General features: G+C 37.7%; 1 protein-coding gene across 1 annotated transcript in view; it reads left to right on the top strand.

The window, feature by feature from the left end:
• Window positions 1-19831, top strand: part of LOC141362511 (probable E3 ubiquitin-protein ligase RNF144A-A) — a 59843-nt gene that overhangs the window by 17235 nt on the left and 22777 nt on the right. The window contains exons 2-4 of the mRNA XM_073864707.1: window positions 10183-10333; window positions 13340-13444; window positions 18652-18712. Coding sequence (XP_073720808.1) covers window positions 10199-10333; window positions 13340-13444; window positions 18652-18712 — 301 coding nt within the window. The 5' untranslated portion in view covers window positions 10183-10198. The remainder of the gene's footprint in view (window positions 1-10182; window positions 10334-13339; window positions 13445-18651; window positions 18713-19831) is intronic.

The raw sequence follows: 19831 nt of genomic DNA, 5'->3' as shown, positions 1-19831 counted from the left end.
TCTTTTTCTACACGTTAGAACAATAAATCACATTTGGAACAATAAATCACATGTAAAGTTACTTTTTATAAGAAAATCTTGCTATAAAGAACAGGAAATAATAGTTAAGCTAGCCATCATGCCAACAAACCATTGGATGAACATTTTTGAACATTTGAATTTACAGAATTTCCAAAAAGGCATGTGTCCTCAACTGTCCACCAGAGCCGGACTAGTTACCTGAAGGTCACTGGTTTGAGTTTCGTGACTGACAGGTGCCTGAGGTGCCCTTGAGCAAGGCACGTTTCCCTCAATAGCTCCCGGGTGTTGCAGTGATAGCTGTCCACTGCTTTGGGTGTTTGTGATTTACAGTGCGTGTGTTCACTACTCACTGGGATGGGTAAATGCAGAGGTCACAATTTCAGTATGGGCTACCATACTTGACAATTACATCCATTTTTACTTAAATCAAAGCCAAAATGTGATTGGTTGCTTTTCTTGGGCGGTCCTTGTCCATTAAAGCTGCTATGAAGCTCAGACCTTTTGTCATTGTTGTGTGTTCTTTATATGAAGTTCAAGGCATTAACCCTCAATCGGTCCTTGGGGTCTATATGACCCCAAACGACATTTCATTGGTTAAAAAAAGGTTCCCTTCATCTCAGAGATGTAAAACTTTGTGACTTTTTTTAAATAATCTATCTTTACATACACAAAAAAACTGGGCTTGATTCGGTTGTTTTAAAGGTATGTAAAATTTTTTTATCAATCTATCCCCTGGGGTCAATATGACCCCAATTGAAAGTGAATGGGAAATGCAAAAAAATGATATATATCAATAAAAAAATAAATAGCAATAAATCCATTATAAATCTGAAAATTTTGACACAGAAATGAAGGCCTGGTACTTGTGCACAAATGCAATGCAAAAAACACATGCTCACACAAACACACACAAATACACAAACAAACACACACACACATACACACACACACACACACACACACACACACACACACACACACAGGTATGACTGCCACAGAGAGCATTTCTGTGGAATTTGGCAAATAAAATCAGTCACAAATGCAGAAAATAACACAACAAGGGGTGTGACCTAAACACAAACACGCGCACACACGCTCGCGCACACACACACACACACACACACACACACACAAACACGCGCGCGCACACACACGCAATGCCTGAATTCAACACCTCACACCTATATCAATATCTATAAACAATTAAAATCAAATTTAGATCATAATTTATGTGAATTTTCATAAAAATGTGATATTTTTCAGGCAAGCCAATAGTGTAGTTGAGGATTTTAGAAGTAAAGAAAAAAATATGATACATTATTTGAATTATTAAAAATTTATATTTTTCTTACAATTATGCATTCAATTTTGGAGTCATATAGATCCCAAGGGCCAGAAGTGTAAACCGAAAACGAGGAGGGTTGGATTTCTTGTTTACTGGGATTCATTTTGCAAAAATTGTTGATAAGTCCCTGAATGAGTCTGTTTATGACTGTCTGTCTATTCTTATCACAGTCTATTGTGTTTGTTGGCATCCAGCTAATCTCATATGGGGATATGTTGTCAGAAAGTGTTATGAAAGCTCACAGTGTTACGTTATTATGATTGTGAAATATTATGCTCTGATAAATGAGTCGAACTTGGGCCCATGGTGCCCTGCTTTTCTTTTAAAGAATAATGTGGAAACCAACCACATGCCTGTTGAAGTTGATAAGAAAGAAGAATAGTTTACGAGTCTGGGAACATTGTGTATTCTGTTTATGGATTGAGGCAGAGATTTACAAACAACCATATCTTTGATTGTTCAGACATCTGTAGCGCTCAATTCTAACTGAAAATAATAATAAATACATTTTATTATTATGATTTTTTTATAACTTAAAATATAGGCTGTCCTTTAGAACTAAACCCTAAGACTGTGCCCTAAATTGTCCCCTAGGGTTCCCACGGGTCCTTGGAATCCTTGAAAGTTTGTGAATCTGGGGAAAAAAATTCAAGGCCCTGGGAAGTTTTTGAAAATATACATACATAGATACAGATCATTGAAAGTGCTTGAATCATTTTTTGCAAGAAGTTTTCTGGAAAAAATTGTAGGATAGGATAATATCATGCTAAACTGTTTGCTTTAAATGCTTTTATCTTCTGTATGCGAATGTTGATTCATACCAAAATGCTTTTTTGCATAGTTGTGTTTGACACATGAAATTTTCTCAGGTTACGTATGTAACTGCTGTTCCCTGAGAAGGGAACGAGACGCTGCGTCTCCTTTGCCATACTTCCTGCTTCCCTGTTACGCCATCTTTGGCAATATTTCAGATAGCGATATACTTCTTGGCTTCCACGTCACCCTGTATTTGTCGTTAAGCCTCACCATTGGTTAAATTTGATATATACATTCAGACGCACTTACACCTGGAGGCGTCCCCTAAGTGTCACCGCAGTGACGCAGCGCAAGTTCCCTCGAAAGGGAAAAATGTATCTTAAAAGTAACATGATGTAACCTTGCTTTCACTTGAAATGTGTCCCAAATGTAGTTCTTGAATTTGAGGGTATTGGACCAAGAAAGTCCTTGAAAGGTCCTTGAATTTTAAGTTAACTAAGGTGTGGGAACCCTGCCCCTATACCCTCATTCACTAGTCCCTACTAGGGATGGGCAATATAAACGATATGCAATATAAACGATAGAAAATTGGCATACGATAGAGATTTTCAATCTATTGCACTATCGCGATAATGCGTGTTGATGACACAATCTACCCGCGAACTTTAGCCACGAGCTGCAGCCGAATAAACATGGATGAAAGCGTCAGCGAAACAGAGGAACTCGTGAAAAAGACCGATGCAACATCTATTTTTTGGATTTAAGCCATAAGTTACATAAGTTAACTGCTGCTCCACGCGCAAAATTGCCATTATGGTCTAGTAATTGTGAAACATGCAATATATATATGCAATATATATGCAGTATAGTCCCCACAAGCATTTAAAGTGTTTAGTGTTAAATAATTAACTGTGTTTTTAGCAGATAGATCTTGTCGGCTTCATCATCTTAAAAGTAGATCACCACACAAAAAAGTCTGGACACCCCTGCTGTAGAGTGTGTCAGGCAAAAGTTCCAGCTAAGAAGTAACAAGGTAACAAGACTAATCTGGCCATAACGGTTTACTTTTACTTACTTTTTTAGCAGTTTGGCTTTTGTAAGGGTCTATATAACCTGTTCTGAAACGAGTCTATTGAAATTATTATATCGCAATACATATCGCTATTGCAAGAGGCTGCAATGTATAATGCAATATGGATTTTAGGCCATATCGCCCATCCCTAGTCCCTACAAGACTTAAGGGAATTAATGAAAATGAGTAAGTGAATTTAAAGGTATAGGTCACCCAAAAATGAAAATTCTGTCATCATTTACTCACTCTCATGTTGTTACAAACCTGTATAAATTTATTTGTTCTGATGAACACGAAATGTTTGTAACCAAACTGTTTGTGGACCCCATTTACTTCCATAGTATTATTTTTTTCTACTATGGAAGTGAAAGGGGTCCACGAACGGTTTGGTTACAAACATTCTTCAAAATATCTTCCTTCGTGTTCATCAGAACAAAGAAATTTGTACAGGTTTGTAACAACATGAGAGTGAGTAAATGATGACAGAATTTTTATTTTTGGGTGAACTATCGCTTTAAACAATGTGGGTCATACACAAATTATTGCTGTGCATCATGGGATTGAATGAGTGCACTTGATAATGTCCACTATGTTTTCGAATACCACTAAAAATAGCAGGCCCCTCAAGTGCACTATATATAAGGGGCTATTTCAGACAGATGTATTGTAACAACTGTGGTTTATTATTTTGGGAGACGTTATGGTTACTATGGGATTTTTTTATGAGATAATACTAATCAGGCTTTGCCTTGTTTGTCAGTTAGTGTAAGTCACAATAGGAAACTTTTTGAGATGCTGTAGATCATATTGCCGCCCGAGTTCAAGATAAATGATTGTTCTTCTCAGTTCAGTGATCTGATAAGTAACTGAAATATGAGCGCAGAGATGTTCTCAGAGGGCTGCGTTATTGTGGATTGCTTGTGTTGTTGTTGTTATTGTTGCTGTGTTGGGTGGTGATAATTGCTCAGAGGATTGCATCTCGGTGAACTAACTTTCCCATTGCACCTTGTTTCACATGGAATATCTGTAACCGGTAATGTAAAAACCTGGTAATAGGAATAGAAATCGATTAGAAATTTGGTGGTTTATTACTTATGCTTTTTCCAATTTCATTTAAAAAATATGTAGTTTGTTTGTGAAGCATTTGTTTACTTTTTGTTGTTCATTTGGGGAACACAAAATTACATATTAGGCAGAATGTTAGGGACTGATAGCCCCAGTCTCAATTTTTTCCATTGTATGGTGAAAGATTCAATGAAAGCAAATGGTGACTTATGGCGCTTTTCCATTGCATAGTACCCCACGGTTTAGTTTAGTTTGGGTCGGTTCAGCTCACCTCACTTTGGCGTGGTTAGCTTTTCCATCGAGTTTGGTATCACTTCGCAGTGGGAGGGATTATAGGCGTGTCGTTATATTTGCGCTGCATACTGCTGTGACATCATACAAGTGAGAGCGTCCTTGTACATTCCCATACATTTATTTATTTCTCAGTCCGCCACAATATTAAAATTGGCCACCACAAATAGATGTTTGCACATCGCGTTTATCACTAACGTTACCGCTGTCTCACGTGACAGTTTCATTTCAAACACCGCGGCGTCAGTCGACGGTGCTCAGCTGAGCCTCATTGAAGTTGCATTTAAGCATATAATGCTGACGTGCTCATCGCGAATGTTCCGCCACAAACTGCAAGTTTGGAAAAAACTGTTATGGTGTTCCTGATTCTCAATCTGTGGATGTTTTTCATCGCTAAAAGGGAGTTTGGGAACTTATTGCAGAGCACAGATGACAACATGTTTGCTCGAGACAGCGCAAGCTAGCCTAGCACAGGTAAAGCTAATCTTTTACATTATAGCGATGACGTGACGATTCTCTCAGACCAATCAGTGATCTACAGTGTTTTCGCGTCACGTTTGGTATCAGCTCGGGTCGCTTGGAACCCCAACCGAGGTGGTACGAAAAAAAGTATCGGGTACTACGTACTGCACCCAATGGAAAAGCTCCCAAAAGTAAGCTGACCCGACCCAAACTAAACTAAACCGTGGAGTTCTATGCAATGGAAAAGCGCCATTAGACTATCAGTCCCTAACATTCTGCCTAATATGTAATTTTATGTAATGGCATTTGTGACTTTTGTATCCCTTTATTTTACATGTGTGTGAACTGTGTATAATAATTATGGATATTTAAGTAATAGGATATTAAAAAAACATGTATAATTATATATTGTAATTAATTATTATACACATTTTACACAGATATATGAAGTAAACAAAAACTTTTATTCTGCTATAGATTAATCGTGATTATTCGTTATGCATCCCTACTTTAAATATTTCGGTTCTTTATATAAACCTTTATATACAGTATCTCAAGGTGCCAACACAAATCTTCCTCTTTTATATTTGATGATATATCTATTGAGTGCAGTTTTCTTGCGGCCATGTAGATGAGGTGGTAGAGAGAAAGGCAGAGCGATCGAGATGGATAGATGTGGACGAGTGAGATGTTGTGATAGACTGAAGAGAGAGTGACGTAAGCCCCAGCCTGCAAAATCAGCTTTTTTTAGCATCTTCTCTCTTGAGAGACAGGAAGCCACATTACTGCATTACCAAGCGTCAATACTTAACACCATTTGACTTATAAGCCAAAACGGGCCAAGTGTTTGTGGAAATGATTAACGATTTTGCTTGACATAAAAGCCTTTTGACTTCCTATGAAGTGTGGGGTTTAAAATAAAAAGCAATTAGAAGCATTTTTTTCAATCGATTGTCTGTTATTCATAACCTCTCTATCATCACTGATAAAGTTAAACAAGTGCATTTCTTAAAAAAATTGAAAAGTTTAACCTCAAGCCAGTTGTATATGACTTACTTCTTTAAGCCAAATGATATGTTTTTTTTTGTAAGGAAACATTTATATTTTAAATAGTGTTGTACGATATGCCCCATAGTTAGATCATCCTGTCGTCAGCCTGTAAGATTGCCGATACACAATAATATTGGGGACCGTGCAATAGTTTACTTATTTATTTATTTATTTATTTTCAGTTTTTTACTCATTTGTGACAAGCCACTGGATTGGTGGACAAAAACAGAACCTGATTTAGGGCAGCTGGCAACACTGTCACAATAGTAACCTTTTTAAACTTGATGCCATTAATCCGAGTGCGTCATTGATGCCCAGGCGTTCTGAAATTTCCTGCATGCCAGGGAGCGGGAACAACTCACTCACTGGTTTAAAACCCCTGCGCGCCTCTCCAGTGCAAATAAACATTTATTACAAGCTCCGGTGCGCGGAAGAGTCTGAGTCGTCTGCATTACAAGTTCACGTGTGAGAAAGAGCATTACAAGCTGTCTCGCACAAACAGAACCCCACAAGCCCTCATATGCGAGAAAAAGCATGCAGTGTGCATGTTAATGTGAAACAATGATGATAATAATAATAATTTAAAACTATAATTGGCCAACAAGTCAACTATCGTCATGAAGGCCCGCTATCGGGCCATAAGTCTGACTACTGATAGTACTGTCTATCGGCACAATCTTAATTTTAAAGCAACACGCCGACTTTTGGGGACTTTAATCCCCCAGAGTTAGATAAGTCCATACATATCCTTTTCATCAACGTGCATCCCGTAACTCTGTCTGACGCACCCACTGCTAGCCTAGCTTAGCACAAAGACTGGAAGTAAATGGCTCCAGATGGCATACTGCTCCCAATAAATGACAAAGTAACACCAACATTTTCCTATTTGTATGTTGTGATTTGTATAGTCAAGGTTATATGAGACACAGCCATCTTTTAACCATATGTATGGAGCCATTTACTTCCATTCTTGGTGTTAAGCTAGGCTAGCAGTGGGTGTGTCAGACAGAGTTATGGCATGCACGGAGATGAAAAAGGTATGTATGGACTAAGGGTGTCACGATTTAGATTTTAAATCGAAATCTTTTGAAATGAACTCACAACTTTGAACTTCGAATTAAAAAAATGGAATCGTCGATGCTGCCACGCCCCCATGTCACGTCCGGTCGGCTTGCAAGCGGAAAAAAACATGTGTTAAGTCCTGCGAGTCAACCTCCATTAACTTCGCTTGCTACAGCCAGTAAAAAGATAGCATGGCAGATGCAGGAGACACCACGCGAGCTGCTCTTTACAGGAGAAAAAAAACAGCAAGCACCTCCCACCTTCAGCTGAACTCAATCAAAACAGAGCATGCACGCGTGCACAGCAGAACGACGTCTGTGCCAGGACCAGTCGTATCTCTGAACTGAGATCTGTTTAAGTTTCACAACAACTTATTTCAGTTGCTTAAGAGTTATGAAAAGAGCATTTAAACATCACTTATTGGGGTATAGTCTCACAATCGTGTCTGACGGTAGTAAAAGCGTTTTTAAGGTGTAAAGTACTGACAGATGTTCATCTGACAGGAAGTTTTGTTTTATCAGGTATGTGCGTGTACCTTATTTTTCCACTGGCAGCACGACTAACATGGCAGGGTTCGGGGTTCCATGTCAGATATTATATTTCATAAAAGTCTAGTCTAAAAATGGCATAGCAGCATGTTCCTTCAAAAAAAAAGTACAAATCGAGAATTGTGACACTCCTAGTATGGACATATCTAACTCTGGGAGATATTGTGAATAAGCTAAAGTCCCAAAAAGTTGGGGTGTTCCTTTAAACTTTATAAACTATGCATGTTTACCAGAGAGTTAAAGGAATAGTCTACTCATTTTCAATATTAAAATATGTTATTACCTTAACTAAGAATTGTTGATACATCCCTCTATCATCTGTGTGCTGCAACGCTTCGATAGCATTTAGCTTAGCCCCATTCATTCAATGGTACCAATCAGAGATAAAGTTAGAAGTGACCAAACACATCAACGTTTTTCCTATTTAAGACGAGTAGTTATACGAGCAAGTTTGGTAGTACAAAATAAAACGTAGCGCTTTTCTAAGCGGATTTAAAAGAGGAACTATATTTTATGGCGTAATAGCACTTTTGGGAGTACTTCGACTCGGCGCAGTAACACCCTCCCTCTCCCATTATGAGAGTGAGAAGGGGAGCGGACTTTTCAGGCGAGTCGAAGTACTCCCAAAAGTTCTATTACGCCATAAAATATAGTTCCTCTTTTAAATCCGCTTAGAAAAGCGATACGTTTTATTTTGTACCACCAAACTTGCTCGTATAACTACTCGTCTTAAATAGGAAAAACGTTGATGTGTTTGGTCACTTGTAACTTTATCTCTGATTGGTACCATTGAATGAATGGGGCTAAGCTAAATGCTATCGAAGCGTCGCAGCGCGCTCCAGCGCTTACGTGCACGCACACAGATGATAGAGGGATGTATCAACAATTCTTAGTTAAGGTAATAACATATTTTAATATTGAAAATGAGTAGACTATTCCTTTAAGAGTTATGAAAACAGCATTTAAACATCACTTATTGGGGTATAGTCTCACAATCGTGTCTGACGGTAGTAAAAGCGTTTTAAGGTGCAAAGTACTGACAGATGTTCATCTGACAGGAAGTTTTGTTTTATCAGGTATGTGCGTGTACCTTATTTTTCCACTGGCAGCACGACTAACATGGCAGGGCATCTTCGGGTTCTATGTCAGATATTATATTTCATAAAAGTCTAGTCTAAAAATGGCATAGCAACCTGTTCCTTCAAAAAAAGTAAAAATCGAGAATTGTGACACCCCTAGTATGGACTTATCTAACTCTGGGAGATATTGTGAATAAGCTAAAGTCCCAAAAAGTTGGGGTGTTCCTTTAAACTTTAAAAAAAATGCATGTTTACCAGAGAGTTAAGGTCAGGCGGAAGGCGCAACGTTACAAAAACCCATCGCTTTTTCTCTTAATAACTCCATGATGAATTAGTTTTTGATGGATAGATGTGCTTTTGGGAGCTTCAAAGTTGGAGCACTATCCAATGCTATTATAAAGCTGAAAAGAGCCAGGATATTATTTAATATAACTCCAACTGGGTTTGGCTAAAAGAGAAAGGTCATATACACCTTGGATTTTTATTTTTAGACGGACTATTCCTTTAAGTGTACAATTGTGATGACTTACTCCTTGTTTTCTTTGAGTGTTAAACCCACAACCTTCTAGTTAGCAGATCACCATTAACCACCACGTCACACTGCCCTTTGCAGCGCTGGCTGATGGTTTTACTGCACGACCCCTGATAAGTGAAAGATACCTGACCATCCCTCAAGGCACAACTACGTCATAAAATCTGAAAGTTTCTGCCCCGCCTCCTTCCACAACTACAGAAGAAATCTGTCATAAATACTTCAGGCACCACCAGATGAAGCGTATCTGCCTCGTGCCCCCTTCCCACGTTGCTTAGCAGCCAAGCCAGGGTGTTTCTCACAAGCATTTCCTGTAAACACTTAAGGGTACGCAAGCCTCTCAGTGCACAACAGCCCACTTCGACATGAGAAAATAGAAACCACTGTGTCTCTCATACTCAAGACATCCAAAAATATCCCTTTCCTGAAAACTGTAAAAAGCAGAAGCGTAGGCAGAGTGAAAGTGTGATTTATTTTTTCTCCTCACCTTCACACTTACTTCCCCTTTGCTTTTTTACTCCGGCAGCACCAGACGAGGAAAAATAGCTCCGCCTGACTTATTCCCATTCCATTACATTTGAAAAGCAGTCCCGAATGTATATCGGAAAGCACTTCGAGGCCACGCTTTCGGTTACATAATATAAAGGCGGGTAAATGGACTTGACCCTTTCACCACTCCGTCTATCAGACCTTCTTTGTACAAACTGTGGCTAATTTAATGTGCATTTAAAAGGCTGGCCATCACATTGGTAGCGATACCGTGTATGTTAGCAACTGGGCAATAAAGATGCACTTATCGTTGCCAGTCTGGATTCACAATGCTTAAAAGCTTTGCGCTGTCTGTATTGCCGTATTAAAGCGTGTAGCCTTTCTGTAACACAGCATGTTATGTGTTTCAGCTCTCCAGCAGGAACCATGACCACAGCTAGGTACCGACCCACCTGGGATTTGGCCCTGGACCCACTGGTGTCTTGTAAGCTGTGCCTTGGAGAGTTTCCTTTGGAGCAAATGACCACCATCACCCAGTGCCAATGTGTCTTCTGCACCCTGGTGAGTAGCATCTAAACATAGGTCTCAAAGTTCAAACTCATCAGATAAGAGAGCTGCACCCCTGCCGACCAAACAAAGAGCAGAGCCAGTCATCACCAAATGTTGTTTTGGATGCTGATCCCCAGGGGTGGTGGGTATCAGCAGGGAGCTGGACAGACAATATTGGATGAATACCCTGGTCACGACACAATATTGTTGCCTTTTTGTTTTATGTGTTGTGATTTATTTGTAATGCCTTTTATTTATTAAGATTAATGTATGTTGCATATCAACAGCATTCTTCTCATCTTGTTTGTTCTTTATAAAGAGTTAAATAAAGTGCTCATGTAAAGCTTAGTGGTAGAGCATTGCGTTAGCAGCACAAAAAGTCATGCGTTTTAACCCAGGCAACACGCATACTGATAAAAATGTAAACTTAGTCATGCACTGTACGTCGCTTTGGAAGTAAAGTAATATTAAAATTTGTCTGCCTCGGTTTGAAAATAAATATTGATTGTTTTATGTATTTTGTACCATTGTGTTTACTCACTTTGGATAATAGATTTGTGCCTTTTACTATTATTCAAATGGAACATCTAAAAATACATTGGTGTGATTCTTGCGTAAGCCTTTTTAAGCGTGTCTAAATTTAGGCGCAGAGTTTTTGTGCCAGCAGTGTGTTCACAGTCCAGCTTGTTCTTTTCATTTGCTGTGTGTCTGAATAAATTAAAATTAACATAAAAAAACAAAACCTGATCAGCTTTCCTTTCTCTTTCCCCACCAGCATTTTTTAAAAAAGTTGCCAGCACCAGCATTTTTCATGATTTTCACAAAAGTTTAATGCCTTCCAGAAAATGTTCTTCTTTAAATATATAAGCAAACAATATATCAGATGAAAGAACAGACCCTCTGCTTTCAAAAAAAAAAAACGTTTCATCCTACCTTCATTAGTTCTCCTGTAATCACCTCTCAAACATGGGTAGGTTTCTTCAAAAACACCCAATTTTGAGTAAAAAGCTGAGATAATTCAATTTTTGTGATTTTTCTTTCACGTGAGGCGCTACTTCCGGGTTGTATAAGTTGCGGAAGTGCGCCACCTGGTGGATAATAGTGGTATTGGCGGGGAAGCGTTTTCTCTTAATTGACGAGATATCTCGTCAATGGCGGCGAAAGAGTTAATAAATCTGTTTTTTTCATGTTATTCATTAAAAGAAGGTACACTGCCATTTTCCGCAGACATACGAATGCACCTGACGTTGTAAACACGACTAAAGGCCGAAGTATGTGTGTACGTGAGGGTCCTCGTACAGTGCTCGTGACACAATTTTCTTCACCATGAAAAGTGCCGTATACTGTAGGCATGGGCCAGTTACCGGTTTCAATGTATTCAATGTAGAAAATGTTTGTGGTTTTAAAACCTTGGTATACATTATACCATATGCGTGTACAGGAGAATGTAGTTTGTAGCCCAGGAGATGCGTTGCATTTTATCGCAATGTGCATGCGTTGCACGTCTGCGTACACATATGAGTCAAATAAACTATGCTTTGAAAGGCTGTGCGTTCGATCTTTCGTGTTAATACTAAAACATAACATTTTCCTTGTCAAGCATTTTAAAATGCTCAGATACACGTCTTTTTGTTTTTGTTTAAAAAAAACTATTTAGTAACAAAAAATATTAACTGATATTTTTTCAAGATTTTTTTGCTGTGTGTGTGTTAATATATATGAATAGTATGGTTCCAAAACGCAATAAACGCCATTTAAAAAGAAAAGGTACTACCAAAATCAGTATTTTATTTGGTCATATTAAAAAGTAAATTCTTAATTTTACGCAAAATCCGATATCCGCCGTGTTATTCTGTCATATTTTCTCCCTTTTTTCCCAAAACGGATAAACGCCAATCCTCCTTCTCTGCAGAATGCAACAAATCCGCTCAACAGCGCACCATTACACGCACTGTAAACAACAATGGCGGCGCGTTGAAAACACACAGAATCATACTTTTCCCCATCTACTTTGTACTTCGTGATCAACAAACAAACAAAAACAAAATCATACTTTGTTTTGGCATTGATAAACCTGTAGTGGTTTTCTGTGGCGGGGAAGAAACGTAAGCCACTCGGGCGAAGGAAAAATGCCGGCTGTTGTTTGTTCTCACACGACAGCGTCAAGCTTCTGTCATGCTAACACATTGATCCCAGTGGGTCTTATGAAAAACTTTCCATTATTTTACTCAGTCAACGAAAATTGAGCAGGACCAAAACATTTTACAGCTGATCGCCGTCAAAAAAGTTCAGCGATGACGTCCCACGAATAACAGCAGCAATGACAGTGTTCTTAATATGACAAAGCGTTTTGATTAATGCCATTAATGTTTTTTTAATCAGTGTATACCACTAGTCAACTAAATGAATATAACATGGCAAAGATAAATGCACATTTATATATTGATTTAATAGATTTGTAGAATTTTGAAAAATAAACATGGATTTGAAATGAAAGTCATGGATTTATTGCATTTTGTGGGGAAAAAAATCTGTTTTTATAATACATTTTTGAAAATCAAATTATGGATTTGAATTTATAATGCTATTATAACCTAAAGATGCTATGTGAAAGTTTGTAACAGAAAATAGTGGTTTTCATCTTGTCACTTTCTTGGTATAGAAAACACGTTTTTACCAAAATTAGTCAAAATGGATTTATTGCGGATTGGAACCAAACTCTTCATTTATAAATAATAAAACTAAAGTATTTTGTCATGGCTTATTCAAAACAGTTTGCGTACTGGAGAATAATTAGTCTTGGAAAAGTGACTGCGTCTTCATTAAATTGAGACATTACTGTACACAATGTAATTATTTTGAGAAAGTTAGCAGTTCATGTTTCAAGTGATGTTTCTCTGCTCCAGTGCTCGCCCTTGTAGACACATTGAGCAATAACAAAAGCAATTTGTTTACAGATTGTATTTTTTCGTTTTTGTCTTTTATCTTGTAGTTACTATTTTGTTTTGTTTTTTAAAGTGCCTGAAGCAGTATGTGGAACTTCTCATCAAAGAGGGCTTTGAAATCGCAATCAGCTGTCCAGACTCGGCCTGCCCAAAACGTGGACATTTACAGGAAAATGAGGTAAGGTTAACATTTATAATGCGGGTGCAGTTTATATAGCTTATCTTAGGAGAATTTTAAGTAGAAAAATACTAATTTAAACATGATAAAGAAAACAGCTAATGCAAAATATTTGTTCAGACATTGGCTATCACTGTGCAATATTCATACAATATTTTTCAAACTAAATGTTGTTTATTTGTCGGACTGTATATTCTAGATAAATGGAACTTAAATCATTTTCTTACTAAATAAAAATAGGGCTGTTAAGTTAACGTTAATTAGACTGATTAAATTTTGGGGAAAATGCATTTTTATAAGTGCCTGCTGCACACACGTCAAAACCGCTTATGATAAAAGAGACGCTCACGTTCACAAAATACACGCAAGACACTCTATTAACAGTAAACTCTGATCACGCATGAGATTATGCGAGTATCTGGCAAACGCGAGCGTCTCTTTTATCATAAACCCTTTAGACGCATTTGCAGCAGGCATTTGTTTTGACAAGACACTTGATGCACACAGGATCTCTCGATGCGCAGAGCATATATTTTGAAATAAGGAACCACACACATGATGGGCTACATACAGGTTGGGACTAACTTTGCATCAAGCGCCCTCGAAAAAAGAAGGCACCATCCGCCACTGCATTTCACATGCTTTTAGTTTTGACAATTTAAATATTTAAGCACAAGAAGACGCAAAACATGTATGTAAACATATGAGCATGGTCGAATGCAAAGCATAGGCTTTTTTACTCTTATACGTATACACAGACGTTCAATGCATGCGTTTTGCAACAAAATCCAATGCATCTCCTGGGCTATGTATGACGGCCTCCTCATTTTCGGAGACAGCTTCGTAAAAAAAGTTTGTCCGTTAAGGGCTTCTGTAGAAACATGGCGTCACAAAATGGCGACTTCCATGTTAGGGGACCCTCAGTATGTAGATAAAAATGTCTCATTCTAAGGTAATAAAAACATAAGGGTTCATTATAAAAGGTCTTTTACACACCTGATAATATAGTTTTGTATATTATTTCGCATTTCTGTCAAGAAATCCTTCTAAAAATGACACACTGCACCTTTAAAGTGCCAATATGAAATTTGTTCTTGTTGTAGTTTGTAGCAACTTTATTATAAACACCTGAGGCTATGATATACTGCAAATATAATACTAATGGGATTTCTGACAGATGTGTTTTCAACCAAACCTGGCATGGATGCTGGATACAAACATAGAGCAAACGAAATTCTACTGAGCATCAGTATCAGATGTCTTTCAGTATGAAATGTATGCTGAGATCTCAACAGTTTCACTCTTTCCTCAGTTGCCTGCATCGTGAAATCCTCTGTAGTCTGAGGTCAGTGCGAGGGGAGGGTTTCTCCTCAGGCTGTGGGCTCATTGTGAGGATGCTTGGCTCATTTAGTATTCAAAACAGTTAAATCGGAGGAATCGGAACCAGGAACCGAGCATTAGAGCAACTAATGTGTCGGTCTGGCCATCTTAAAAGACAAGTGTATCACTTCTGTGTCAAGATAGTGTAGTGTAACTGCGAAAATAATCACTTTTCAGGTTTTTAGGTTTACAGAACCCATCTCTGAAATTAGTTGAGCCAATGTTGCACTGGTCATTATGCTTAGAGTTTTTTGTAAGTGGTTCATTTTCAATATACTTATTTGTTGTGTGATCTTAAGACATTTTTTGGGTGATACAGTAGGCTATATATTGGATGAAATAAGTGATATTTACAATATGTGACCCAGCCTGTGAAAACCCAGCTATTTTTTGGGGGGGTTAATGTTTTTTTTCCATAAAATCATTATACATAAAGAACGTTCTGTGAAAATATAACCTTGATATCTTTAATATTGACTAAGTATTAAAGGTCCTGTTTTTCTTGTGATTTTGAAGCTTTGATTGTGTTTACAGTGCGCAATATAACATGTGTTCATATATTCAGGTTTTACGTGTAAAAAAATCTTTCACACAATTTACTTTATCTCTATACTGCTGTTTTCACTGTCCTAAAATGAGCCAATGTCTTCTTTGTTCTATGAGGTCCCTCCTTGAGAAATACATAACGAGTTCTGATTGTGTAGTTTGTTTAGTGTGTTGTGATTCGGCAGCTTAGTTTTGCTGAGCCGTTTGAGCTTAGCTGCCGACTGACTTATTCCTGTGGGCGGAGTATAGTCAAAAATTCTTATATTGACGTCATTAAAGCAGGAAGTAAAGGGCTGTAGTCCAAACCTGCCGTTTGCTGTAGGCTTTGAAAGGGAAATTCTGTTAAAGAAAATATATCGCCTGGCATTGAAGTTTGAGCTTTATTATTTTACAGGTATTATTTATGCTCTAACAGCAACATTACACACTAACTAAAGTTTTGAAAATGGGATCAGGAAGAAAGTGACCTTTTAAGTATAAAAATTATTGAAATGAAAGTGAAATTAATGGTTGAAATCAAATGTTGATGCTCCTAATCTCAAAATAAGATTATGAGACTGGATTTCACAGGCAGATTCACATATTGAAATGGGGTCCTTAAAAATTAAAGGGTTAGTTTACCCCAAAATTAAAATCATTTTATATTATCAGTTATCATTATTAGTTATCATAAATCACTTCGATTGTCTTCAGAACACATTTTTAGCTATTTTTGATGAAAACTGGAAGGTTTGTAACTGTCCCATAGACTGTAGTTTGATTTTCCCAATCACATGGAACACTTTTTGTGCACAAAGAAAACAAAACAAACAAATGGTTTAAATAAAAAAAACTTTTGGCAACTTCGTCAGCAGGCCACGTTCGCCGCATTGAACGTGACCTGCTGAAGAAGTTGCCAAAGGTTTTTTTATTTAAACCATTATGCAAACAACATAAGCAATGTTTAAACTTGTTAAACCTACTTAAAGGATTAGTCAATTTTATTAAAAAAAGTCCAGATAATTTACTCACCACCATGTCAATCACAATGTTGATGGGCCCTATTTTAACCATCTAAGCGCATTGTCTAAAACGCACAGCGCAACGTCTAAATGGGCTTGTCCGAATCCACTTTTGCTAATTTAACGACGGGAAAAATGGTTTGTGCGCCGAGCGCATGGTCGAAAAGGGTTGGTCGTATTGTAATGGGAGTATTTTTGGCGTAACGTGCAGTAAACCAATGAGAGTCACAGCTCTCATCCTCTTTAAAAGCAAGTTGCGCTGGCGCTATGTCTAATCCCTAATTAGATGACCGACTTTGTAAACTGAAAAACTAAGCGGAGGAAGAAGATCCCCAGTTTAAGATTAATGTTAAATAATTGTGTTGTTTTTCACTTGTATTGAAATTGTTATTTTTTTATTAAAACCTTTAAAACCCGTTTTTCTTTTAGTCATGGAAGTAAAAAAGCAGGCTTGTAATTGCTTTAAATGTATGGCTATCCAATATCAAGTATGTAAGATAAGGTTTGTACTCTAAAAATACTTTATTTGTAACAAACAGGAGATAAAGAATTTACAAACGGCTCTCCTCACATTTCAGTACTTTGGACAGCGTTTTTTTAGCAAAGAGTTTTTTTAAGCATTACTTAAAAAATTTTCTTATCTCACCATATCCGCAGGTACAGAGTCAATACAATAAATCCGTGAGGTAGCATTAAAAAAAAAACATTTAAAAACAGATGCATTTGTTTAAAGGTGAAGCAGCTCTTTGCGTCTTCTAACGTATCATAATTAGTCCTCATTTATGTCCAAGAGACTCAATAATAATCTTTTACATTCAATCCTTTAATCTTTCATATTTAAAAGCATTTTTGTGCTGCTGCGCATTCATGTACTTTGTGATAAGCAAACCCGCGTTGTCCTCCCGTTTATAGGCGCATATTACTAATGCACTCTTTAAATAACATAAAGCACATTGCGCCATTGACTTTAGACTTTAGACCCGTTTTTTGTTGGTCAATGGTGTAGTCTATTTTAGTTGCCTCAAAATAGCAACGCGCCAACAATGCGCCTGAACACACCTCGTTTTCAGACCAGAACGCCCATGGGCGCAAAAGGGGGCGCAAATGCATTTGCCATTTAAACAACGCGGCGCTAAACGTGAAAATTAGGGTGGAAACTAGCGAAAGACACTTGCGTCGTGCATTGCGCTGCATTGCACCGGGTGTAAGATAGAGCCCGATGTCTTTCTTTGTTCAGTCGAGAAGAAATTATGTTTTTTGAGGAAAACATTCCAGAATTTTTCTTATTTTAATGGACTTTAATGGACACCAACACTTGTTAGTTTTAATGCAGTTTAAAATTGCAGTTTCAAATGACTCTAAACGATCTCAAACAAGGCATAAGGGTCTAGCGAAACGAGTCCTTCGAATCCTGGAATGTTTTCCTCAAAAAACATAATTTCTTCTTGACTGAATAAAGAAAGACATCAACATTTTGAATGACATGGTGGTGAGTAAAAATCTGATTTTTTTTTAAAGAAAATTGACTAATCCTTTAAGTCTGTATGAATGCAAAAATAATGTATTTTGTGTCTGTACGCTGGCAATACATCAACACGTCTGCTCGTGAACGTGCACTGAACGACCAAGGAGGGAAACAAATTGTTGAATCAAACCGCACAAAAGTGTTTTGGTCGCTTCAAAATATTATTATTGAACTAATAATGGAACATAGACATTTTAGGCGATCTCTTTCATTCTTTTTTGGGCTTGATTGGGAAAATCAAACTGCAGTCTATGGGACAGTCACAAGTCTCCCGGTTTTCATCAAAAATATCTAAAAATTGGTGGTTTAGAACGACAAATGAGTAAGTGATTTATGATAAAATTTTAATTTTGAGGTGAACTAACCCTTTAACCTATGACATTGTTACCACATGGTCCACCATATAAGCTACAAGTACTGTAGATATGATTTAATATATTGATATAATATACATAAATATTTTAAATATATAAAATATGTGAATGTTATAAATTTTATATCTCATATAGCCATATTCTTAAAACAGTGATTACACTAGACATCATGTCTGATATCTGGACAGTGTTTACCCAGATTAAATCATAATTTAAAATGTAATATCTGCAAATCGAAGAGTGATCTTGTTTCCATCAGACCACACTGTGCATAATTGCTTTTGTTCTCTCTCTCCCTCTCTCTCTCTCTCTCTCTCTCTCTCTCTCTCTCTCTCTCTCTCTCTCTCTCTCTCTCTCTCTCTCTCTTTCTATATCTCTCAGATTGAATGCATGGTGGCCACAGAGATAATGCAGAGATACAGGAAGCTCCAGTTTGAGAAGGGTGAGTGGAAACAGTCTGTCTGTCCATCAGGGGGGCGATCAGCATCACCTGATCAGACACGTGTGCATGTTTGTTTATGGTGAGCTCCATGGTTCCTGTCCTAGATGCCTGAGGGTGACTCACCTTAGACAAATAGGCCAAGGCGGTGGTACGTGTGAGCATGAAGGTAAAGAGGGGGGACTCGCATTGCACACGTGTACGTCCAGCTGACCTTATGCTTAAACAGGTGCTAGCTGCATCTCAAACAGTAACAACATGCCATCTGTCGACATATCAATGTCACCCAGTAGATTAACCTTATTATGTGAACTGTCTTTGTTTTTCATTTTTAAACTCACATTGTCTGCATAAGCAACACGGCTTATTATAATAACTGGGTTGGCAGATATAAATTTGATAGACACATCTGAAGTCTTTTGGGTGACACTCCATGTGAAAACCCAGGTAAAGTAATTTTTTTGTGATGATATTACGCAGCGCCAGAAAATGGTACTTTCAATAGCAGGGAACTATTTTCGGGCACTGCATAATATCATTGCGCCTGCTGCAGCCATGGTACGGCAGTCCGGAATGAGAATATAGTTCCTAGCCATATCGGCATAGAAAATCGCAACTTTAAATTTTCCGTCGGTCTTAGTACACGATGTAACTACAGAAGAGTCAAGTTTTAAATAGGAAAAATATCAAAACTCTTTGGGTTTTTTTTAGCGTGATGCTAATGGTCTAACCGGATCCAATGGATTATGCTAAGCTATGCTAAAAGTGGTACCGCCAGACCCGGAGATCGGCTGAATGGATTCCAAATTTTACTCAAGGGAAGCTGGAAAAAAAATATGGAGTGTCCCTTTAAAGGCATTAAGGCATTAGCACAGACTGTCCTGAAGTGCCTTCAGTTTTTAACATGCTTCAAATCAGATTCATAAGGAGTTATTCAAAGTCTCACATTAATTGGATATGCTTGATCAAAAATAATGCATGTGATGAGACATAAGACCCTTTAGCTTTGGTGCCGTATGAATCTTCTCTTTCATCATATTCATCAGTAGGTGATCCCAGGCTTTGTTATGCCTCCGGTTGTCTAAACCACAGGATACATTTGAGTGATATCACCCTTTCCAT

Source organism: Misgurnus anguillicaudatus, unplaced genomic scaffold (genome assembly GCF_027580225.2).
Source record: "Misgurnus anguillicaudatus unplaced genomic scaffold, ASM2758022v2 HiC_scaffold_28, whole genome shotgun sequence".
In the NCBI taxonomy this organism is placed as follows: Eukaryota; Metazoa; Chordata; class Actinopteri; order Cypriniformes; family Cobitidae; genus Misgurnus; species Misgurnus anguillicaudatus.
The sequence above is the reverse complement of the archived record's forward strand: the minus strand, read 5'-3'. Positions and strand labels throughout refer to the sequence as shown.